Source organism: Eriocheir sinensis, chromosome 17 (assembly GCF_024679095.1).
Source record: "Eriocheir sinensis breed Jianghai 21 chromosome 17, ASM2467909v1, whole genome shotgun sequence".
NCBI classification, from domain to species: Eukaryota; Metazoa; Arthropoda; class Malacostraca; order Decapoda; family Varunidae; genus Eriocheir; species Eriocheir sinensis.
The window spans coordinates 19,193,407-19,219,724 of NC_066525.1; the positions used below are offsets into that span (position 1 = coordinate 19,193,407).

Genomic DNA, 26,318 nt, shown 5'->3' on the forward strand with positions numbered 1-26,318 from the left:
TCTCTCTCTCTCTCTCTCTCTCTCTCTCTCTCTCTCTCTCTCTCTCTCTCTCTCTCTCTCTCTCTCTCTCTCTCTCTCTCTCTCTCTCTTTTACAGGAGTTATCTTCTACTATTTATTCCACTCTTGTAAGTCTCTTTTGTTATCTCTGGTGAGCAAACCATCTCCACCACTTCACAACCATTTCTCTTTCTAAAAACATATAACCAACTCCTCTCAGTAATTGATGCCTGACCTGTAGGCCTATGTTGCACTTTCTCCATCTACTGGTTGATACACCTTTAACAATGACATGCATGATTGTGTAACACGGTTGGTTGACGTCAAGTATAGACTATTATTTGCGTATGGGTAAGTTTTTTATCCTTCCTGCCCCAATATTTCCTTGGTTTTTTTTGTTTGTTTAGGTATTTATTTATTTATTTGTTTTACGTATTCGCCTATGACGCCGGTAGGCTTTTTTGATGGGGCTTGATGGTCAGCCTCAGCCCGTCGTGGCGCAGGCAAGTGTTTACAGTGGCGCCATCTTGCATTGGCTCATGCTACCCCCCGAAGTTCATCTTTGATCCTAGAATCTAGAGTCCGGGTTGATGGGTAGTCTTAGGCCACTCGGCGGTGACTAAAAAATCCCAGCTTCTGGCACCGGGCGGACGCGAACCCGCGTCGTCCTGAACACGGCGCCGTCACGCTATCCAATCAGCCACCAACTCCCCAATGTTTACTCGTAGTGAGTTTTGATCAAATCTGAGACGCTCTACATAGAAGGCTGTGCATGTTTCGACATTAAAAGTAAGACCATGGCCAATATATAATAAAACATTATACAGAGGAAGTGTGAGGGATCAAGGCGAGTGTGGAACATTTCTTCTCAGCTTCTACGGAATAAACACAAGGAAATGCTGGTGTTTTGCTACTAAAACCTGTACAAACATCCTTAGTGCATATACTGCAGTAGTTGAATAACTAAAAACATATGATATGTGGAAGAAATAAGGCAGACAAACTCATTTACGCCGACGCTCTGGGAGCGAGAAATGGAATGTTTTGGGTGGAATTGCTAGCCCTGCCCACTGGCTAAGCTCCGCCCCCCTTGCTTCACCTCACAGTGAAGAGCGACCCGCTGAGGGCCTCTCCATGTATTATTCCTCCAAGGTTTGACAACATAGTTACATACTAGAGCGCGCGTCTCCTATCCCGCTGCATTGTGCTGAATGATGCCATCAGCCCGCCGTGAGTGTGCCCAGTTCATCCAAGATTAACGACTTCACACACCTCACTCCAACCCTTTTCCCTGACTCCACCATTGATTATTAAAAAAAACTGAGACCACCATCGTTTTCCTGAGAAAATTCTGCATCACACTAGCATAAATTTTTAACAATAATGTAAAAACAAATACACAAAAATCAGAGTTAAATGAAGTAGTGCATATATATTTTCTTGCACATATTTCGTCGTTGTCGTTGTTGTCGTTGATGAGGCTTCAGGCCCCGCTCCACTGCTAGGTGCACCGCTCTGCGAGGGCCGTCAACAATAACGATGTTAGCCTTGATAATATTCCTCGGTGTGCTTAATTCAAAACGCCGTAGTGAGTGAGTGAGTCTTGATTGCTTTCATGAGTAGCTTACTGAAGTCCTTTTAAAAAAACTTGGCATTATCATAGTCACTTGGCCGTGTTTGGGTTCGCACTAGATTATTTCCAACTCACTGAACATTTAACACACAATTTGTCTTTGAGTATAAACACTAATTAATAGCCATGATCAGTTATGTTACGAATTCTTTCAATTTCAGTCTGAAGTACTACACAACACTGGTCATTCGCTGAGTGGTAGATTTCAGGCTTGTACCTCACACAATTTATGCATTTTTTCACAGCCATGGCGCACTCCTTTGATTTATGATCGCCAGCGCATTTGAAACATTTTGGGGCTTCTTCATTGGTCTTGGCAGTACAGTTGGCTTCAAGATGCCCATATATCTGACCATAGCTGGGCACGATAACAGAAAACCTTATTCCCGATAACCGATAACTGATAATGAAAAACCTTAACGGCGATAACCGATATTCGTTAACTAGAGACACAAATATAGGCGATAAACGATAACCGATACCCGATATAAATCCACAATTCCGATACTAGCTAGCGATAAGTCCGATAGGCGAAAACGATACTATATTGATATTTCAGATAGAACAACATTGAATTAAAATTTTCATTATCTTTATTTTAGGAAACTTACAAAACCTTAAAACCGGTGTTGTGTTATTTGGCCTCCCCACCGTCAAAAATTGTTTACAAACACTGGTCTCTCGTAAACGGTGCATGCTCAGACCAGCAAGCGTAGACCTGTACAGTCTCACAAAGCTTTTAAACCGCAATTAAGAGTTGCTGGAAGGCTGAATCAGACATATAGTACCACTACCACCATCCTCGCTCTTTTTAGAACGACACTCCGTACGAGTTGCATTTATATGTACTACATAGTGTACATCGTTCTAGAGACAGCGAGGATGGTGGTACTGTATGTTTGATTCAGCTTTCCAGCAACTCTTAATGTGTTAAAAAAGCATTGTGAGACTGTACAGGTCTACACTGAATGGTCTGAGCATACGCAGTTCACGAGAGACCAGTGTTTGTAAACAAAAGCGCCAGCTTTTGACGATGGGACACCAAATAACACAACACCGGGTGCCTTCAGTATCATGGCATGGTCACAAACGAATATGGAATATCAAATTTGAGGCAGTGAATAATCATTTTTGGGGCAAAGTTAAATGATTTTACTCTATGATATATTGATTTTTGAATAGCATAAAAAAAAAATAACCTAGTGTTTTAATTTTCATGATCTAAGTATGAAATCTCATCACCGAAGATATTTCATACCCCGAAGTTTTTTCATACAACACCGGGCCACGCATGCGCAGTAGGGAGACAACGTTATTTTCTGAGAGGCGGAAAAAAAGTAGCGATTATCGCTAGTTTGGTTACAAAAGTAACGAAGATACCGATATATATTTAAATAAGTAGCGGATGGTCGATAATCTGATTTTGTTATCAGCGATAAAGTATCGCGATAACTTATCGCGATAACGCCCAGCTATGTATCTGACAATGGTAACATATAATTGCATGGTATCTGTCTCTCACCGTGTATATTCCCCATTCTAATTTCAACTTATCATGATTCTTGTAAATCAGCTCTCTCACAGTTGGGTCACACCTCAAAATGTAGTGCATTGTGCCGTCAGCTGCAGGCTTGCTAAAAATCAGCTCAATCTTATTCTCAACACCCTGAATTGTGCGTAAGAACTCATTGTGGTCCAAGATGGTCTCCTTTATTTTTTCCTTGGTCTCCTCTTTATGCACATTGCATATCATGATCTTTGGTTTCATCTTTCCAACACTCTTGGTATTAATTTGCTCAACAGACTCCAATTTTTTAGCAGCCTCAGCCCTTATGTTCTCATTGTCAAAGTTCATAACAATATTACCTCCATTTGTGAATCTTGAATCAGTTATCTGAATGCCATTCAATGCCTTGGAGACTTCATCCTTCATATCTGTTGCCTTCTATTCCTGGGTAGAAGTTTTCACAACTAGGATATTCTTCTTCACTTTCCTGTCTCTCTTCGCCACCTCAGCACAACTAAGATTTGCTTTGTCTGCACGAACCACGTCAGCAACTGATCCCAGCTCCTCTTGCACCTTCTCAGCCCTTGTTCAACTTTATCTTTAACCACAGATATTTCTTGAGATAATTCTTCCTTGAATTCATCCAATTTCTCCACAATTTTGGTAGCCAGAGATGCTTTATAGAGGCATGGGGTGCAAATCCAATTAATTTTAGGTATAGGCCTATGTATTATCCTGCTTGATTCCAGACAAATAAGCACACCTCACATGTCACCATTTAGGACACAAACAGCATCCAATCCACTTCTCGCCTGTGAATTCCTCACAAACGTAACACAAATCCCTCACACCCTTGGCCCTGCTAGCCATGTTGACGAAGCACTTTCTGTGTGGAACAAGACGCAACATGTCCGATCACGACCACGACCACTCACTCACTCACTCATTTCCCTTCAACTTTTTAGTACTCAGCAATTTTTCATCGCATTACTTTTTTTTAAGCATTGGTCCTGAATCTACATGCTGCTCTGATTCTGTTGGTATAGGTTACGTCCGGGGTAAAAATAAACAGAAGATTAAAATTGCCGTGATGACATTCATTCGGACCTTGCATTCGGCTACTATAAAAAAAATAGTAACCGAATGCAAGGTCCGAATGAATGCCAGCACGGCAATATTGATCTGTTTATTTTTACCCGGGATGTAACCTACGCCAACAGAATCAGAACAGCATGAAGATTCAAGACCAATTCTTAAAAAAAAATAATGCGACGGAAAATAGCAGAGTACTAAAGAGTTGAAGGGAAATAAGTGCAAGAAAATGTTTATGCGCTACTTCATTTAACTCTGATTTTCTTTTATTTGTTTTTACATTACTGATACAAATTTATGCCGGTGTGATGCAGAATTTTCTCAGGAAAACGATGGTGGTCTCAGTTTTTCTTAATAATCAATGGTGGGATCAGGGATCGGGTTAGAGTGAGGTGTGTGAAGTCGTTAGTTTATGCAAGAGCGGCTGCTCTGAGTAAATAAATGCCTAGGCAAATGCAAGATCTACTTAGATCACAGATTTACATACTAGACTGCACGCCAAGGCCCTGCAAGTGACGCCTCTGGACCTGGGCCAGCGGCCATGGGTGTGCCCAGTTCTTCCAAAACCGATGACTTCACACACCTCACTCCCACCTGGTTTCCTGATCCCACCATTAATTATTAAGAAAATTAAGAACAGGTTATGTTCTGAGGCAGTTTTGACTTTGTGTATTTTTACCTTGGGATGTACAGAAGCAGAACAGCAATCAGATTTAGAATCTGTGCTTGTAAAAGTGATGTGACAAAAAATAGCTGAATACTAAGGAGTTGAAGGGAAAAAAAGTACAAGAAAATGTTTATACGCTACTTCATTTAACTCTGATTTTTGTTTATTTGTTTTTACATTATTGTTACAATTGTATGTTAGTGTGATGCAGAATTTTCTCAGAAAAATGATGGTGGTCTCAGTTTTTTTTAATAATGAATGGTGATGTCAGGAAACCGGGTGGGTGTGAGGTGGGTGAAGTCGGCGGTTTTGGAAGAACTGGGCAGTAGTGGGCACACCCACGGCAGCCACGGCGGGGTGTGGACATCACTCAGTACAATGCAGGGAGATGGGAGATGCGCAGTCTAGTATGTAAGTCTGTGACTTCGATCTTAGGCGAATGAATGCCATCAGAGCACAATTTATATTTCAAGGCAATTTTGATTCTCTATATATTTTTACACCGGGACGTAACCTACACCAATAGAATCGGAAAAGCATGTAGATTCTGGATCATTGCTTAAAAAGGTAATGCGAGAAAAAATAGCAGAGTACTAAGGAACTGGAAAGGGAAAATAAATGCTGTCTGGAAGCATATCCTCATCAAAAATCATTCTTGCATGAAAGCCCTGCGAAATCAATCAGAAATGGGACTTTAAAAAAATTCTTTTTACATTACATTTTTACTGAATATCTGCTCAGGGTGTATCAGTCTCGCCTTCGATGAAGTTTATCAAGAAACATTTTAGGACGTCAAGTAACTCAACAGACACCGTCACAACACAAGGATGATGAGGTAGCCTTCTGAGTTGGTCAAGGCAGCAAAGCAGCTGAGTCACTGATAAGCTGAAAGGTCACCTTGCCAGAGGCCACTTCTTTGGCATTATACCTGACTTCTACTCAGAAGGCTTGGGTTTGATCCCCAACACTCAGTGGTGTTACATTATGAAAAAAAATTTACTATGTTATTGCACTTTCTCTAATTTATATATACAAGTATCTCTCGATTTACGCGAGTTTGGTTTAAGCATTTTTTTTAAATAACGCGGGGTCCAAAATCCAAATAAATGTTTAATTTACACGTTTTTTTTCACTTTTACGCGATATTTTATGGAGTGGCCACCAGATGTCTCACGCAACTGGACTCGCACGGCGCCGCGGCCAAACAACTGAGCTCAGTTCTTCTTGCGTGCCATTTCAACAACAATACAGTACCCACGCTGCCACGCTACTCAACAATAGGGGTGGGCAGGTACCGGTGTGGTGTCATGAGACGTCCGGCTATAATAAGACATCCCATCCTGATCTGCGCATGCGCGGAACCCAATGTTTACAAACACAGTGTTGATATCGTCGTTTGTCCCAGGCAAGATGGCGGCAAGACACCATGGCAGCTTTTTTGACATACAAGGGGTGTAGATTACCTCATTTATCACATTTACTGATATACAAGGGGTGTAGGTTGTCTCATTTATCACATTTACTGACATACAAGGGGTGTAGGTTGTCTCATTTATCACATTTACTGACATACAAGGGGTGTAGGTTGTCTCATTTATCACATTTACTGACATACAAGGGGTGTAGGTTGTCTCATTTATCACATTTACTGATGTACAAGGGGTGTAGGTTGTCTCATTTATCACATTTACTGACATATAAAGGGTGTAGGTCATCTAATTTATCACTTTAAAAAAGATTAAGAATAAACTTAGGTGGGACGTTTCATGAAAAGCAGTCAACAAAAGACACGGTACCGTGTCATAGCTCATCCACCCTCTGTTTGTAAACAAAGCCCGCGCATGCGCAGATCAGGATGGGGTGTCTTATTATAGCGGCTGTCTCATGACACCACACTGGTACCAGTACCGGTACTAACGGTACCAGCTATACGGTACGGTACCGGTACCAGACTGCTCGGTACCGATACCAATACTAGCCAGTCGCTCATAGTGTCCCTCATTTCTTCCTCACACAAGTGAAGCTGAGACCGAGTGCCTGAGTGGATATCTCGGTGATATGGATATTCTCTCTCTCTCTCTCTAGTCAGTAATGTCACGGTAGGAGAACACCTCGGTTCCTGCGATCATAAACTAGTGCGCGTTGACATTAGAGCTCAAACATCGGTGACTGAAAATAAAGTTAAGGTGCCCAATTTTAAAAGAGCCAACTTCGTAGAAATCCGACGAAAACTAATAGATATGCAACTATCAGATGACGGCAATGCAGAGGACGCCTGGCTAAACTTTAAAAATCACTTACTCACTCAGCAGGACACATTTGTCCCCTTGTGCGAGAAGCGAATTAACACTAATAAAAGTCCACCTTGGTTTAATAGCGAAATTAAACACTCAGTCAAGGAGAGAAAATTGTCTTACAGGTTAAAGAAAGACCAAAGCACGCCCGAAAACATTAGACTTTACAATGATGCAAGGCGACGAGTAAAAAGATTAGTGCATCAGGCAAAGCGTAGATATGAAGAAAATATTGCAGCCAACTGTAAAAATAATCCGAAATCCTTCTTCAGTTACATAAACAACAGAAAGGCGATCAGAAGTGGAATTGGACCTTTAACAAACAGCAACGGTGCACTAGTGACTGACAGCCAACACGTTGCAAACCTATTAAATAATTACTTTTCCTCGGTGTTTAATAATAACAGTCTTCCCACCACCACCACCAACACCAGTACTAATGTAAATCCCGAGCATGCATTGTCTAACTTTGAAATAAAACCCGATGAAGTCCTTAAAGCCCTCAAATCACTTAAAACAAATAAAAGTCCTGGACCTGATAAAGTATATCCAACTCTGCTGAAAGAAACAAAGTGCGAAATACTCTCCTCCCTCACAACCGTATTCAATATGTCCTTGCGACAAGGCATTGTCCCTTCAGATTGGAAAAAGGCTAACGTGACACCGATTTTTAAGAAAGGAGACAAAAAAGTACCAGGTAATTACAGGCCCATTAGTCTAACTTCGGTTGTAGGTAAGCTACTTGAGGGCATAATTAGAGACAAAATTGTGAGTTACCTTGAAAGCCACTCATTAATTGGGGACTCACAACATGGCTTCCGAAACAAAAGATCCTGCCTATCAAATCTATTAACCTTTTATAACGACCTCTTCACTGTTTATGACGTAACCAAATCACTGGACGTAGTCTATCTTGATTTCCAGAAAGCGTTTGATAAAGTCCCGCATCATAAATTACTTTACAAATTAAAGCAAATAGGTATTGACGGTCAGGTAAACCAATGGATCGCGAATTGGTTGAGCAACAGACAACAAAGAGTAGTGATTGACGGATTTAACTCAGAGTGGGCGCCGGTCACTAGTGGCGTCCCTCAGGGCTCGGTTCTTGGCCCAGTGCTCTTCATTATTTACATCAACGACGTGGATGTTGGACTCAATAACCGCATTAGTAAATTTGCAGACGACACAAAGATTGGTAACTCGGTTCTCACTGACGAAGACAGGCAAAGCCTCCAAGAGGATTTGCACAAAATTTCAGCTTGGTCGGATAGATGGGAGATGCCCTTTAACGTAGACAAGTGCCAGGTCCTTCAAGTTGGAACGAAGAATAAGAAGTTTGATTACGAAATGCGCGGCGTTAAACTCAAAAGCGTTCAATGCGTCAAGGACTTGGGAGTCAAAATAGCGTCAAACCTCAAATTCTCACAGCAATGCATCGATGCAGCAAATAAAGCGAACAGAATGTTGGGCTAACCCCAACGTCCATCTTGAGTCACATTAACCCTAACCCCGGGAGATTTTCACCCTTTTTTGGAAAATCAAAAAAACATATTGTTTTTCAATTAATTTTTATTACAAAGTATACAGAAGAAAAATAGCTCTTTAGCTTTTGAATGGTGTTTGATAAATTTATTTTGTATCATATTTTAATATTATAAGTGATTTTATTGTTAAGTAAACTAAAAGAGTAAATTTTACTGTGAATTTTGAAAAAAAAATTGTCAAAAAAAAAGTATTGAAAACAGAGACTTCTTCTTGTGTGCACTGCTTCTTAGGTCATTAAACCTTAGCCTCAGTCAGGTACACCCCTCTACTGCCACTGGGAGCACCATACAGTCACCATAACGTCGGGTGATTTTCTCCCGAAATCACAAATTTTCGCTTGTGGTGGAAAATTCCAAGCCCTGAGCGAGAGCGCATACCCACCCTCCAGTATGTCACACAAAGCACTGAAGGTACTGAGGAGCAGAACGGGCTGGTGAGTCACGTAGGGGAGGAATCACGTTACCGCGATAAGCGCCGGGTGAAAATCACCCCACGTTAGGGTTCTAGGGTTAAAAGAAACTTTTTATTTAAGAATAAAGATGTAATACTCCCGCTCTACAACAGTTTAGTCAGACCCCACTTGGAATATGCGGTACAGTTTTGGTCTCCCCACCATGCAAAGGATATTGCTAAATTAGAAGGTGTTCAGCGTCGGGAAACGAAAATTATCCCTTCCTTGCGCAACAAATCCTACGAAGAAAGGCTTTCTACCCTTAACATGTTCTCTCTTGAGAAACGTCGCCTCCGAGGAAAATTGATCGAATGTTTTAAAATACTTAATGGTTTCACGAATGTAGACAGATCAACATTGTTTATGATCGATGACACTTTGCGCACGAGGAACAATGGCGTAAAACTCAGATGTAGACAAGTAAATTCAGACTGCACCAAATTTTTCTTCACCAACGTTGTAGTGCGAGAATGGAATAAGCTCCCACCATCAGTGGTCCAGTGTAACACGATTGACTCCTTCAAAAATAAGCTCGACCGTCACTTCCTTCAACTTAATATCAACTAGAGTAGAAGTGCAACGTTTTGGAGTCTTCTGATTAATGTAAAATCACTTAGGTTTAAGGACAGACCACCAAGTCTGGACCATGGGGTCTGTGTGGTCTGATTTTCTATGTAAATCTATGTAAATCTCTCACTCTCTCTCTCTCTCTCTCTCTCTCTCTCTCTCTCTCTCTCTCTCTCTCTCTCTCTCTCTCTCTCTCTCTCTCTCTCTCTCCACTGAATGAAGTGAATATTTATTTTTCGATAGAAACCTACCTCTTGTTTGATTTACATTGTTTTTTTTTTGTATTTACGCTACCTCTTCAAGGACACAATACTTGCGTAAATCGAGAGTTACCTGTACTACACCATATGTCCCATTGTGGGTTGACTGAAACCGTCTCCAGCCACCATGAGTGTGAGGGAAGTCACCATCCCTTTTTGCCCACAGTGCAAGGCTGGGGCGTCAGGTATAGTGCCGCAGAAGTGGCCTCTGGCGAAGTGACCTTTTTAGTCATCATTAGCTCAGTTGGTTTGCTGCCGTAATTTCTATATAGAAGGCCTTGGTTCAATCCAGCATTCCGGTATTCCGGAGTGGGTTTTTTTTTTTTTTAAGCTAAGGAAGCTACTCAAGGGCAACAAAAAGAAAGCATAGAAAAAAAAGTCTGCTAATAGCTCTTCCCACAAAAGAGAAAAATGAAGAGTGGCCAAGAGAGAGGTCAATTTTGGGTGGAGAGGTGTCTTCATACACTCCTCTTGAAACAGGTCAACTCATAGGCAGGAGGAAATACACACGAGGGATGGCTGTTCCAGAGTTTACCTGTGTAAGGAATGAAAGAGTGAAAATGCTGGTTAACTCTTGCATAAGGGTTTGGACAGTGTAGGATTACATCACAATAATTTTTTTCACTGTTATAGCAGTTTCTCTTCTCCACAGGGAGTACTTAAGGAAGTGGATCTTGGGGTCAGTATCAGCAGTGACCTCAAAGCACTGTAAATCTGCCTGTGAAAGAATCAATTCAAAATTCATGGCGAGAAACTTCAAATGTAAGATGCGATGAGTAATGTTATCTTTGCTTATCTCGTTGGTAAAACCTCATCTGGAATACACAATGCAGCTCTGGTCCTTTAATCACAATAAGGACACTAAATTACTGGAAAGAGTGCAGTAACACATTAAGAAAATCACCCTTTCCCTGCGAGGTCAACACTATGAAAAATTACTCAAGCAGCTCAACATTTTTTCATTGGAATAGACTTAGATGCTTATGACAAGGTGTTCATGGAAGGCTCTTCATATTATTATTGTTATTATTATTATTATTATTATTATTATTGTAACAGCCCCGGGTTCGACCCCTGGCCATCACCTGTTGAAAAAAAAAAAAAAAGGGGGGAGGAAGAGGAAGAATAGTGACGCTATTATTCCTCATCCTCACAGAGTGTACGGCTGGGTTCGATTCCCTGCTGTTCCCTCTCTGTAGCTGCCACCAGGAGGTTGTAATATGGCACAACCCTCAAAGCCTGTAAGCGAGGAACGGCAGTTCTATGAACCAGGTGGGACGGAACTAAACTAATTGTTTAGTCCCCAGACTCTCCGTATGTCCTGGCAGGCCAGGTAACACTTGACCTTAACAACTGTCCCTCCTGGTAGATAGTGTCCGTCGCTCCCTAGCTTACTATGGGTTGTTCCTTGAGGTAGATGGTATCCTCAGTCCAAAGTTTGGTAGTGTGGGGTCGTTGTTACATCCGGAGGCCGTGGTGGGGGAGATTGCGAGACTGCACCGTAGGCTAGGAAGGCTGTGTGCATTAATACAGGACATAGGCAGAATACAATTTATTGGTTTGCTTCCCAAGTTCCCTTCCCCCTAACAATACTCCTCACTCCCGATGGGAGTGTAGCATGTTTTGCTTAATACAAAGTGAGAATTTAAATACACAGTTCAAAATATCCACCACAAAAAAAAATCCTAGGCCTAATAGTATGACTGAAGCTATGGAGCTGGAGTCACAGGCGTAAGCCTCTTCCAGAAAAGGCGTCTTTGGATCTCTGGTTCCAACCATATCCTCCTATCACAGGGCTACCGCCCGATTGGCTAGACACTCCGATTTCAACTCCCTGCATCGGCGTGCACACACACAAAAAAAAAAAAAAAAAAAAAAATCGTAAAAAAATAGGAAGAAAAGTTTAGTGTGAGGGAAAGATCAGACTGTTACAGCTAAAGGGGGGGTGAGGTCACTGTTAGCCCCTCGTCCACACAGCGGGTGCCCCTTACCCATTTGACACAATTTCCTTGGCGGGTGGAGGCCTGAGAGCTACACAATATGCTGTTGTGCCGTGCCTAAAGGGGGTGTTTTGGAGCCGTTTACTCCCATCACAAGCCTGCTGGTCTCGGGGGCGGCAGGGACTGGAGTGTCTCCCCCTTACCTTTGCTCAGTTCAGGCACTCTGACTGAGGGCATGACCCTTGTTAACCACTGGCGTCTGGGTCCATTCCCGACTCTCAATTGGGCGGCTTCAAGATGACGGGCCACTCGCCTTCCCTATCCCTGGACACCGGCCTTCAGCTGTCTCTCGCCATTCACCTGTGCCGTGCGGGAAGATTAAGTCTAGAATGAACCACTAATGAACGCCGGCTAGGGCTATCTCTCACTCCCAGACACTCAGGACTCTAGCGAGCGGTGAGCTTACCTGTGCCGTGCGGGAAGATTAAGTCTAGAATGAATCTTGCCAGGTAGAGCGGTTGCCTGGTTACCTTTGCTTCTGACGTGGCCTTTCCCCAGGTTCCAACATTTTTCCTTCTCGCCATTCAGCTTGGCACATTAATCTATCCTTCCTCTGCCTTTCTGAGGTTGTCTTTTTGTGTATTAATTCTAAACTTAATTTTTCCTTATTTTCTAAGACGTATAAATATATATAAAAGCGAGTGAATTTATATCAGGGGTGCCAACCCAAGCTGTGGTTCGTATTTCTCGTTCTCTTCCCTTACCTACTTATAACATTAACCGCTACGGGTATTGTTTCGGCTGAGGAGAAACTGGATCCGGTAAATAATCATGGCCATGTACAAGGGAGTATTCCCAATTTTTCCAGCTGGCTTTTAACTAGCTTCCGCGGTGTTGGTATGCCGGCGGGTACATTACATTATTATTATTACAGTTATTATTATTATTAATATTATAATTATTATTATTATTATTATTATTGTTATTATTATTATTATCATCATCTTTATGATTATTATGATTTTATTATTTTATTATTCTTAATATTATTGTTATTATTGTTAATATTATTGTTTTTAATATTATTGTTATTATTATTGTTGTTATGACTATTGTTGCTGTTGCTCCTGTTGTTATCTATGCCATTTATCACCCTAGGTCATCGGACCGTTGCTGGGTCACGAGTTGGCTTCAAAACATCGAACAGTGGTCTGGAGCGGCAGCTGATGAATGTGACTTATGAGAGGTGAGGTTCTGACTGACATCAGCATGACAGTATGCTTGCTATTATTGCAAAGATAAAAGCTAGGTGTTGTGCTTCCCGTAAGATAATGAAGCTGTAGGCAGAGGTGGGCAAGTGCGGTACTTAGTGCGGTAGTACCACATCACAAAAAAAGTACCACAGACCGCACTAAAAATTCCTGTGGTACTTTTTGCTGCACTTTGAAAACTATTGAAGACGACATTTGCAGCGCGGCATGCTCACATAACTTTTTTTTTTTTTTTTCAGTGAATCGGACTCAATCAGTCAATCAGTATCAGTCATCAGATTCTGACTGAATCAGTGATTCAATCATTCTAACTTTTCAGTTATTGTTCAAAATTAAATACTAAATAGACAGACTAAACTACTACACTGCGAGTCTTCTTTAACCCGCACACTGCCGGTCATTTCAACCCCGGACCCGTCCGTGGTGCCAGCTGTTTTTTTTTTCTTATGAGTTTAAAAAATCCTTAGCAATTGTAAGATAATGAAAAAACATGCTGAAAGTGGTTTACCATAGTGATTTTTTTTTTTAAACCAACTTATATATGTTGGTGTTGCCTCCCGTTGGTGCTTATTAAATGACGGTACTCTCTCGGATTTACATAGCCTAGTTTTTATTAGTTACTGAATCATCATTAGACATGTCTGATAAGTTGATAACATATCCTCAATACCAAAAGCGAATAACTCAGAGGTCCACCCTGACCAACAAAAACTGAGCAGCTTGTGTTCCTGCGTGGAAACATGAAGCTCCTCGGTTACAAGGAGTATGCCATGGACTGGCAGGAAGGGGTCAATAAGGAGGAAGAGGAGGAGGAGGAGTGCTGATGTCTGAGGAAACTGGAGAATATTTTTGTTTTATATATGAAATATGATAAATATTAAATAAATTGAATCTAAAAATGCATTTGTAGCTGTTTGATTTATTATTGCTTTTATTTTGGGAAAATCTATTGTAAATTAAGGCAATTGTACTATTTTAAGCATGTTTCCTTTGTTTAGATAGCCAAGATAGGCACTGAAGTATTTTTTTTATTTTGACTACCGCTACCACGCCAGTACCGCACACTGTGTAGCGCACTGTGAAAGAAAAAAATGGTACTGCACTACCCCAACTGTACTATTCCGGAAAAAGTACCGCACTACTGATTTTTCAGTACCGCCCCCACCTCTGGCTGTAGGGATGCAAACAGTAATAAAAAGACAATACACAAATAAAGACTTCCAAAAAGAACTTGATGTTATTTTCTAATAAAATGGGGCTTTTAGGGGCCTGGTTAACACAAAAGTGTGGACAAGATCTGGAAAATAATGATTTTTTCCCCACAACATTTTCAGGTATAGTTTTGTGTTTTGAAAAAAATTCTGAGGAAATAGTTTTAGTTATGACCAATCTTCAAAATTATAAAGGCTACCATGTTTTTTTAATAAAATTGGTAATTTCAGTCTGAAGCATAGGAATAGGCCTACAAAATGTTACTTTCAAATAAACAATATTTTTTAAAGAACTGAAAATCAAGCTTTGGAAAACATACAATCTGCTCTGATTATTTTAATATTTTAATATGCAAAAGCATAAGATGAGTAACATTTGCATGTCATAGTTGCCACAAAAAATATACGTATATATAAATCAAACACACCTTGGTGTTTAAATGGCAAACGGCCTTGGCGTTGTATAAATCGTGTGCCCTGCCCCCATGCTGGTCGCTACTTCTTTAGAAGACTATACTATACAGAATATGGGGAATTGAATGTGAAAAAAAATGCAAAATAATTTTGAATGGTGAAGAAAGGGAGGAGGTCAATGAGTTTAAGTACCTTGGATCAGTTATGTGTAAGCATGGTGGTATGGAGGGAGAGATAAGAGAAAGGGCATTGCAAGGAAGAAGGGTGGTAGGGTCTTTGGGACGAATCATGAATGGCAGAAGTGTGAGCATGGAGGTAAAGAAGGATTTGAGAAATACAATAATAGTACCAACTCTCACATATCCAAGTGAAATGTGGGCCTGGAATGAAAGTCAGAGGTCGAAGCAGGCATTGAAAATGAGTTATTTGAGGAGTGCTTGTGGTGTGAGTAGAATGGATGGAATGAGTAATGAAAGTGTGTACGAGCGTTTTGGAATGTGTCGGGGGTGAAGGGAAGAAGTGTGGAGTGCTGGAAGTGAAGCAACAGACTTTAAAGTGGTTTGGCCACATGGAGCAAATGGAGGAGAGTAAGATGACCAGAAGGGTGTATGTGAGTGAGATGGAGGGAGGGAATGCTAGAGGACGACCTCCGGTGAAATGGAGAGATAGGGTGCAAGAGTACGTTAGGGAGAGGGGGGAAAGATCTTTGAGAAACTTTGAGCAGGCAAGGAGGGAGTGTCTGGATAAATAAAGTTGGAAACTCTTCTGCCGTGGCCATCCCCTGGTGGGAGCTCCTAGGAGCAGGCGTCGATGAAATGAATGAATGATTGATGGGGTTCTTTAGGAAAATTTGGATGTATAGTTTCAAAAGGCACCATCTAGGATCTCCTCCAAGTATTGTGAGAAAACAACACTGTGTAGGGATGGCATCTATGATGATAAATCTTTTTTGGAAACAGAACCAACACCCTTGGATAAAGGGACAGAAAAAGGCACACAAAAAAAAACCAAAAGGTTTAGTTTGTGATGCAAAATACCCCATCCAGCCTGTAGTACTGAACCTTTCTTTTAATGATGGTTTTCTCATAGGCCAGTGATTAATATATATATATATATATATATATATATATATATATATATATATATATATATATATATATATATATATATTGTTGCCTATTGCGCCGGTAGGCATCTTCCCGGTGGGGCCTGATGGTCGGCCCAAGGCTTCTTCCAGGTGGGGCCTGATGGTCGGCCCAAGGCTTCTTCCAGGTGGGGCCTGATGGTCGGCCCAGCCCGTTCTGGCGCAGGCGAGTGTTTATAGTGGTGCCATCTTGCATTGGCTCATGCTGCCCCCCCGGAACTCGTTCTTGATTCGCTTGGACGGCTTCCTCTAGAGTCCGGGTTGATGGGTGGTCTTCAGGACAGCATGTGGGTAGTTTTAAGCCACTCGACGGTGACTGAAAAATCCAAGTGGTAGCGTGGGGATTCGAACCCGCGTCGTCCATCACGCGGTGAATGTGGGCCCAGCACGCTACCAGTTCGGCCACCGCCTACCCATAAGGGTATATAGGCTATACACTTGTTTTTCAGCAAATAGCTATGCGGCGTTGACTTATTCAGTGAATTGATTTTTTGTTTTTCGGCCCATAGCCCTGGTGGGCTTTCATGACAGGGCCTGCTGGTTGGTCCCAGCTCATGAGTGGCACAGGCAAGTAATTATTGACACCATTCTTGCTTAGCTCATGTTGTTCCCTGCAGAGCTCCACTTGATCTTCTTGAGAGTGTTTTGCTTGAGTCCGGGTTGATATCGGTCATCAGGCCTCTCAGCGATAACTGAAAATTGTTGACTTGTAGCAGCTGGTGGGACTTGAGCCCTCCTGCTGTTACTTCCCCATTGTCTGACAAAGGCCATGGAACCACGATGAATCCCAAAGGTGCAGCTTGCAGGAAACTTGGTTGGTGATGTGCCTCTGAAATAGTGGCTAAATCATACTGAGCTGGCCTGACTTCTTCAGGAAAGCTTTAAACTTTAAAGGACTTTGAAAGGCATTGCCTGTGTTAAGGAATTCACTGACTCTGAAGGTTTAATACTGGCAGTGCTGGTACTAAGTGGGGGGCCTGATGCTGCGGGCGGATGTGTCTTCTTATATTTCTCACCACCTGAGAGATGTGCATGGTGGGTAGGAGAGAATCTCTTAAGGAGGTGGTTGCCAACAGACCAGCTACGACATCAGTCACCTCCAAAGCCAGTCTGTTGATGAGGACTTGCATATCTCTGTGTTGTGTCTTCTTTCTCAGAGTTTATGAAGAGCTGGGTAGTCCATGCAGGTTGCTTGAGACTGCTAATGAGATGATAGGAGCCATGCTGATGAGTAATCACTTATGGCCTACAGCATTTTTTGGGAGGGGTTAAATTGAGAGGAGGAGGAGGTTGCTCAAAGTTGCCAATTTAGACTTTCAGATCCCCCTTTCCCAACCCTGGGGTTGCAACCCCAAGTGGGGTCACCAATCGTTTTTCCTTGGGTCGGCAAGACCTCAAAATATCAAACATGGTGTTATAATATTATAATAACATATATACAACTAAACTATAGTCGGTTCACCCAAGTCTGAAGTGTGCATTATCGCGCAACGGCAACCTGCAGCCACACGGCGTGTCCAATTTCGTGGATACTGTGTGCTAGCCTACGCTCAGTAAACAGTCATCAGTGTCAATAATATGCAGGCAGCAATAACGAATACCATCAATTATAGTCAATTATGAGTTAAAAAAATATTAGTAATGTAAATAGTAAATAGCTGTTATATTAATGTAAAGCTTGTTAATTTTTCTCAGTGGTGGACAACTCCAAGGCTGTTTAATTAGCATAATCAGCGATCTTTTAAATTAACAAAACAGATATTTGCAACATTACTAATATTTTTAACTCATAATCGACTATAATTTTATCTTTATTTTTTTACAGCAGAAGAGTCAGTTCAAGGGCATAAAAAAAGGAAACAAAATGTGAAAAAAAAGCCCGCTACTCACTGCTCCTAAAAAGAGTTAGAGGATTGGTCGAAAAATAGGTCAGTTTCGGGAGGAGAGGTGTCCTGATACCCTTCTTTTGAAAGAGTTCAAGCCGTAGGCAGGGGGAAATACAGATGAAGGAAGATTGTTCCAGAGTTTACCAGTGTGAGAGATGAAAGAGTGAAGATGCTGATTAACTCTTGCATAAAGGATTTGGACAGTAAACGGATGAGCTTGAGTAGAAAGTCGTGTGTGGCGAGGCCGCGGGACAGGGGGATGCATGCAGTTAGCAAGTTCAGAAGAGCAGTCAGCATGAAAATATCGATAGAACATAGAAAGAGGCAACATGGCGGTGAAATTCTAGAGGTAGGAGACTATCAGTAAGAGGAGGAGAGCTGATGAGACGAAGAGCCTTAGACTCCACTCTGTCCAAAAGAGCTGTGTGAGTGGAGCCCCCCCACACGTGAGATGCATACTCCATACGAGGGCAGACAAGGCCCCTGTAAATGGATAGCAGCTGTGTGGGGGAGTAAAACTGGCGGAGACGGTACAGAACGCCCAACCTTGAGGAAGCTGATTTAGTAAGAGAAGAGATATGAAGTTTCCAGTTGAGATTTTGAGTTAAGGATAGACCGAGGATGTTTAGTGTTGAAGATGGTGATAGCTGAGTGTTGTCAAAGATTAGGGGATGTTGTTTGGAAGATTGTGTCGAATGGATAGGTGGAGAAACTGTGTTTTTGAGGCGTTGAAGGACACCAAGTTCTTCTTGCCCCAATCGAAAATAATAGTAAGGTCTGAAGCTAAGCGTTCTGCTGCCTCCAGCCTGGAATCATTTAGTTCCTGTAGGGTGGGTCTTCTATTAAAAGAAGTTTAGTAATGCAGAGTAGAGTCATCGGCGTAAGAATGGATAGGACTGTTCGTTTTGGAAAGATCATCAATGAACAACAGAAAGAGAGTGGAAGATAGGACAGAACCCTGTGGAACACCACTATTAACCCCTTCACTCCGGCGACACCGACATCCAACAAGCATCCGACGGCGTCACCGTATGGAAAGGGTTAGTCCTCTTCTAAACCTCTTAATCCTCTTCCATTTCCTCTTAATCCTCTTCTAAACCTCTTTAGAGGAAATGGAAGAGGAACTTAGAGGAGGATTGAGAGGTTTAGAAGAGGATTACTCCTCTTCCATTTCCTCTTGACCCTTTCCATACTGTGACGCTGACGTCTGTGTCACGGATGGAAAGGGTTAACCCTTTCCTTGCTCGCGGCGCGGACGCGACTATCCTCTCAGGCGCAGTCGGGCAGCCCAATGGGGGGTCTCTTTTAACCTCTGTATCTAAAAAACTATTCATCATAGCTAAAAGCCAAAAACACCACTGGAAATAGGAGGTCCAGATCTATAGGAGTCGGTTATGTATGCCTCTCTTGCGAACATACATGCACGTTCAGGGATCGAGTGTTGAATGTTAACACTTACGTCGGTGTGTGCGGGATGATCAGCCATATTGATGTAACTGCGGACATCTCTCCTTCAGACTCTGGCAAGGAAGTATTGCCAACTTCAATATTTACAACTATTTGGTCAAAGAATCAGTCGGGTGATAGGTGAAGCTATGCAAGAATGACGCTATATTGGGCAAGAACATCCACCAGTTACTTGTCCGTACATTTGCCGCGCTGGGCTGATATGACTTTCCACCAAATTTAGTGAAGAACCCACTCAATTGGCAATCCTGTGTTGTGAGAATTAGTGTTGGAACACTCTCATACGCAGGAGATTTGAATGTGGGTGGAGCTCGCAGCGAGCGTTTAGCACCAGCAGCAAATACGCCTAACGCGTGAAAGGGTTAATAGGTGTAGGGGTAGAACAGTGACCATCTACCACAGCAGAAATAGAACAGTCAGAAAGGAAACTTGAGATAAAGGTACAGAGAGAAGGATAGAAACCGTAGGAGGGTAGTTTGGAAAGCAAAGATTTGTGCCAGACCCTATCAAAGGCTTTTGATATGTCCAGCGCAATAGCAAAGGTTTCATCGCAATGGCTAAGAGAGGATGACCAAGAGTCAGTTAGGAAGGCAAGGAGCTCACCAGTAGAACGCCCCTTGCGGAACCCATACTGGCAATCAGATAGAAGGTCAGAAGTGGAAAGGTGCTTTTGAATCATCCGGTTAAGGATTGATTCAAAAGCTTTAGATAGACAAGAAAGTAAAGCTATAGGACGGTAGTTTGAGGGATTGGAACGGTCACCCTTCTTAGGCACAGGCTGTATGAAGGCATACTTCCAGCAGGAAGGAAAGGTAGATGTTGACAGTCAGAGGCAAAAGGGTTTGACCAGGCAGAGTGTCAGCACAGTTTGATTAGGAGGCACCCCACCAGGTCCAGAAGCCTTCTGAGGATTGATGCCATAGAGGGCATAGAGAACATCGTTCTTAAGAATCTTGATAACAGGCATAAAGGAGTCAGAGAGGGATGAGTAGGAGGAATATGCCCAGAATCGTCCAGAGTGGAGTTTTTAGAGAAACTTTGAGAGAAGAGTTTAGCCTTAGAGATAGATGAGACAGCAGTGCTGCCATCAGGACTAAGGAGAGGAGGGAAAGATGAAGAAGTGAAGTTGGAGGAGGTATTTGTTATTGCTGCCTGCATATTATTGACACTGACGAGTGACGACTGTTTACTATGCGTAGGCTAGCATACAGTATCCACAAAATCGGACACGCCGTGTGGCTACAGGCTGCCGTTGCACGATAATGCACACTTCAGACTCGGGTGAACCGACTATAGTGGGGTCACAGCATTGAGGTAGGAATAGGTAGAGGCGGCATGAGGATTAACCACTGGGAAGGTCAGAGTGAGGCAGGCCACCCGACCTGACTCAACCAATATGGCGGACACCCCTTTGACAGCTGTTTGATAGATCCTCCTGGTTCCACCGACCAGCAGGCGAGCGTGCTTTCTTACTTGCAAATACAGAACAAATATATATATATATATATATATATATATATATATATATATATATATATATATATATATATATATATATATATATATATATATAATGGGTTCTTCCCGTCATAGGCTCAAGGGTCAATGCAACGGAGATGAGCACTGGCGATACACAGCTAAAGCATATGCCCGTAACTTTATTTTCATTACTGATTTTTGCACTTAACAAAAGGAACAGATTTGAAGCTAAACACACTAACCACTACACCACAGTATTTCCTTGCACAAAAATATTTTCATCCTGAGTCTTTGAACAATGAAGGGAAAGGTAGGGTTGATTTCAGCACTGTGTTGAACAGAATAGCTTTTGGTTGATTGCAGCACTGTGAGTATTGCTCAAGACATCAAGTTCTGCAACACCCTGCACAATTTGATACCTCTTGTGGACAGGGAGTCTATGGCTTTGCTTGTGGTAACTCAAAAGCTACTGGCTTTTGTCCACCATTGTGCTTCTTTACTGGATTTACTATTTAAGTGGCTATAGGATCCATAAAGGAAAGGCACTTGAAGGTAAAGTTTGGGGCATATGATATATCTGTGTGCGAACTCGATTCTCATTTCCATCTCATTGGATCTTGCGCCCGTGGTGCATAGAATCCATTACCCTGGAACACAATATTATCCTTCAAAATACATATGTTAAAATATTTTAATAGACCTCACTAACTAGAAGATTTGCAAAGTAAAAACCTGCAAAGTAGGAGCTATCCCCTGTACCTGGCTTGCCACATTGCTTAAAGTACCCATTTATCAATTTATCCACCAGTCCAAGAGGCAGGATGAACAACTGGGTGGACTGGGTGCCAACTAGCCAAAGCAGGATTCCAACCTGGCCTGGTGGATTCGTATCTAGGCACTACATCATGTCAGCGATAGCTCACTATTTCAGTGGTAATAGGTTACTATCAGTTAGGCTAAGTTAGGATTTTGTTGGTTTATAAGTAGTACATAACTAATTAGGTACAACATATATTTTGGCCCCCTTCACTTTTCTATTTTAAGTACAACTCAACATGTTTTCAGAATTTTGTAATGAAAAATGAAAACTACACATAACACCTGTTGTGTGAAAACTGAGATATTTAGAAGTACCAGCTAACCCCAGCTACCTAATGTATCCTAAGAGATTACCTGTCATGGCTAGATTAGTAACATTGCTGCTAAATTAATAACCTGTCACTACTAATTCAGTAACATTACCCCACCAGATTATTAACCCAACTTCACTAAATGAATTGCTAAGCACTACTGACTCTGTCAAAGCACTGTTTTTCAAACTGCCATCGTGTTTATGTTATATTGCTGCCTGAATTACTGTATCCTGTGGTGCAGAGTTACTATTTAGTGGGATATGTTTAGTAATTTGCTCGAAATTGTTTTAGTGGTATTAGATTACTAATAGAGTGGCAGTAGGTTATTGATTTAGCAGCAATTATTTACTAATTTTGGGACTACCCCTTAGGCTGCATTAGGTAGTTGGGATCGTTAGTTTTAAAATTCCTCATAACTCGAAAACTTGTCAAGAAAATGATGGTCAAATTAATTCAAAACACAAAACTGTATCTGGGAAAAAATCAGAATATCTTGGAGAGTTGTTTCTGAATACTCAGGTTTGCTATGTGACAAATCAGACAAGCTGATTATTGAAGTGAGATCACTTACTGAATTCCTTTTTCTATTGCTTATGCTCATGCTTAATTCTAAACTATCTATGTTTTTCCCCTTCTGTGTAGAAAAAGATCAGCTGGTGGAAAGGTTGTGCTAATACAGTCCAGTACAGATAGGCTGACCATGCAGCAAGCCATGGAGAAAGGGGTCAAGCCTGGCTCCCCACCTCCCAGTGAACAAGGAAGGACAACATCACCCAAAAACAAAATAAGAGATTTCACAGCTGCTACCAGCAATGTGCCAGCTATTAATATGGTAGATATTTCACTGAATCAGGGACTCCCTGAACAAAAGTCTTTCTCATCCCCTAAAAAGGCGTGCATGTTGAAAAATCAAACCTTTGTACCCTTGAAAGAAAAGTCAAACAGTGAGGAATGTGTCTTACCCAAGCAGAACACTCCACAGCTGGTGACAAGAATTGAAAATGTTAGTGAGAATCATAAGCAGGACATGTCTTCTAAGGCAACAATGAGGTGTGGCACTGGATCACCATCCACACCAAGATCTCAGAAGGAGTCCCGAGCTGCCCCGCCCAAAGGATCACCAAAGCTTCCACTAAGAATTAAATCAAGCTTAGATAGAAGCAGATCTTCTTCATTACCTGTAATAAGTCCAGTGCCACACTCAACTACTCAGGAAAGCAAAACAACTCATGTTCAACCCACTACACGTGTAAATAAAGTGCTTATACCTATAAAAAAAATAGATGAAATATCTTTCAAAACCAATGTCATTAGAAAATGTGATATGTATCCAAAGGAAAGAGAAACAGCCTCAGGAACTATCTTGAGATCCCCACTGAATATTTCAAAAGCAACACTAAATAAGACTGAAGCAGAGAGAACAAATATTAAAGATCAAATTCCTGATGAACCAAAACCACAAAGTAAAATACCAGTGAGCATTATAGATGCCAGGTGGAAGACACATGCAAGTAGGATACCAAAGGTGGTGCAAAGTAAGTCAGATGCTGTAACTTCCCACCCTGCAACAGAAAATGATTTAAAGGTTAACAAAAGAGTTAAATCTGCTCAACAAAAGTATTCAGCTCAGAATCTTATGAAGAAAGAGAATTCATTGAGCCAGCTAGATGAAGAGGCTCTGCAGATTCTTGGCAGGAGAGAAAAAAATGGTGAAACTGCAAAAAAGAGTTTAGGAGGAAAACATGATGCACAGAAAATACTTAACAATGAAAGTCTGAAACATGCTTCAAGTGCCTTCAATGAGGAAGAAATCTGTGAATGGGAAGAAGGAAAAATTCTTCTAAATAATTTTGGGAAACTTACTCAGAAGTCTACAATATATAGGGATGTGTTTCCTGACATTGCTTTAAAAAGTGATGTAGACTTTTATCACTCACAGCAGACAGAAACTACTGAAGATGATGAAGTAATTGGAGATGGTACATATGCAGAAATATGTCATGACATGAGCATGAAAAACACAGATATCTCATTGCAGAATGGAACTTGTATGCAGAAGCTCTTTATCTCTCAAAACTTGACTGAACCCTCCAGACATACTTCGATGCCTCATGAAAACACACACTCAAGTAAAAAGATAAAAGAGCTTATGCAAGAACCTTTAGTGATAGATTTTATCTCTCAAGTAAAGGAAGGAAAGAGTGATGAATGTCTCATGAATGATACTTTACAAGACAATGAAAGTAAGGATATTGAAGCCAATGTTTTAGAAAGTTCAGGACAATAATTCACAAACTTTTGAGCTCTATGGTCACAAATGTGATTGAAAAGACAAATGATGGTAACTGTCACCATGGACACAAAACAGTATTTTATGTGAATTAATTGAATATATCCTTAATAAAGCAGCAGAAAAGAGTCTGAAATGAGTTTACTGACTCAGGCAACTACATTTGTGCCAACCATGACACAATAAAAATATTTATGGGAAAAAGTTGAACATGATAATCTTCACTTCTGAAACTCTTTTTGATTGCAAGGAGAAAATGACATGTGTGCTTTTCCAAAGATTATTGCCAAACTTTGGCTGTTTTAGTCATCCGCAAGGGTGAACTCAATAGATCTAAGTATATACTACATGGAGCCACACTCATCTAGATGTAATTTGCTTACAGAACAAAATATCATAGACTACTCAGCATAAATAGTGACTAGTACAGAAATGTTTATGTATGGAAATGCATATTCTAGGTTTTAAAACTGTTTGTTAAAGACATACTTCAAACAACAGTTTTTCCTTCAAGATTTTATGTTGCAGAGTATTTACTTAGTCCCCATGACGTACCATTTTCCAAGGGATGAGAAAGAAGCTACAAGCTGTCTTGGCAGCTCCTATGTCTGAAAACTTATGTCAGTTACAATGCATGGTTCAAGAAATCAACCATTATCTACTCTTGAGAGAGCTACTGCATCGGGACCTCTTGTATGTAGTGTCTAGGAAGCCCTTCAGCACAACACCCAAGGCAGAACACATCTACCAAGGACATTACACTTGTGAACAATGTACTCTTACCATCAGCTCATAACCCACACTGGGAGAAAGAGCCAGTACTTATTTGGCATTACTGAAGTATATGTAGTACATCTTCACTTGGAAGACTGAAACAGTTGATTAGAAGTACCACAGGACTGATTTAAAGGTTAGATGTCACCATTCCCAAGTACTATATTCCAATGCATTATTTTTTTTCTTTTGCTCTGTTTTGATGTATTTGAATTATGTACCACATTTCTGGATTTTGTTGCGCCATGATTGTAATGCAAGTTATTCAGTCTGCTTTTTTGGTGGAGCTGGAACTTATGAAAATATCTGTACGTAGTTGTGTTGCTTTTTTTTCTGAGAATGATTAGCTTAAACCTATTTGTGGAATGTGACTTTGGTTTTAAAAAGTGGATAGAAATGCAGACATCCGTTTGTTGATACTGACTGTGGTCATTCCACCTCTCTCCACGCCCTTAGGCCTCATAGCAAGTGGAGTGGTGGATTCATTACTTTTTGTACATGGCTATACATTTAATGTTCTGGTTGATAATGAAACCTACAAAAGGCTAAGGTTTAAGGCAGTAAAAAAATTCCAGTTATTTGTAATAATTTTATGTGAACTTATTAAATTCTCTAACTATTAATTATACATCACAAAGACTTTACCTGTCAGATCTTTTCACATAACACCAATGTGGGTTTTATCATCAAGGAAACCTCTTTAGCAGAGACCGTTCTACATAGAATGCTCTCAAACCCATGCACACAAATAGAGTATATTTCTGTTATATTTTGCTTGATTTTGCTTCCACTTTATTTGACATTTTCTCTATCAGATTACTTAGCAGTAATATTTATTATCATCCCAGAATAGTCAGCAAACACTCATCTTAATATTCTAACTAATGCAGTGTATAATTCTAGTATTTTTTTTTATCTACAATGGTTGCACATCAGTAAAAGTCATTTGAGTATACTCCAAAAGTATCAATAACATAAATACAAATTATACATATTCCATAAGTGAGAGTAACATATGCCTTATAATTCATACACTTACATTGAAAACATTCTAGTTATTTCAACATGAGATTTATGTAAATACTATATAAATATTGAGTATAGTAATATAGAAATTAATTTATGACATGGTTTTACTGAAAATTAATCTGAATGAAATAGAAATGCCTATGCTTAATTTTGTTATTGAGAAGTGTATGAAAGTATTTAATTTAAAAAAAAAGGGATGAAAATTAATGTGCATATCCATCATGTATAGCTGAACCTTAAATAAGCTTCAAAGTAAGATGCATCTC

At 40.9% G+C, this 26,318-nt stretch overlaps 1 protein-coding gene across 1 annotated transcript in view; it reads left to right on the forward strand.

Moving 5' to 3' along the window:
- The window catches only part of LOC127000057 (serine/arginine repetitive matrix protein 2-like), an 89,498-nt gene that overhangs the window by 26,788 nt on the left and 36,392 nt on the right, over positions 1-26,318 (forward strand). Inside the window, exon 3 of the mRNA XM_050863470.1 lies at positions 13,113-13,200. Within this exon, the coding sequence (XP_050719427.1) occupies positions 13,113-13,200 (88 nt within the window). The remainder of the gene's footprint in view (positions 1-13,112; positions 13,201-26,318) is intronic.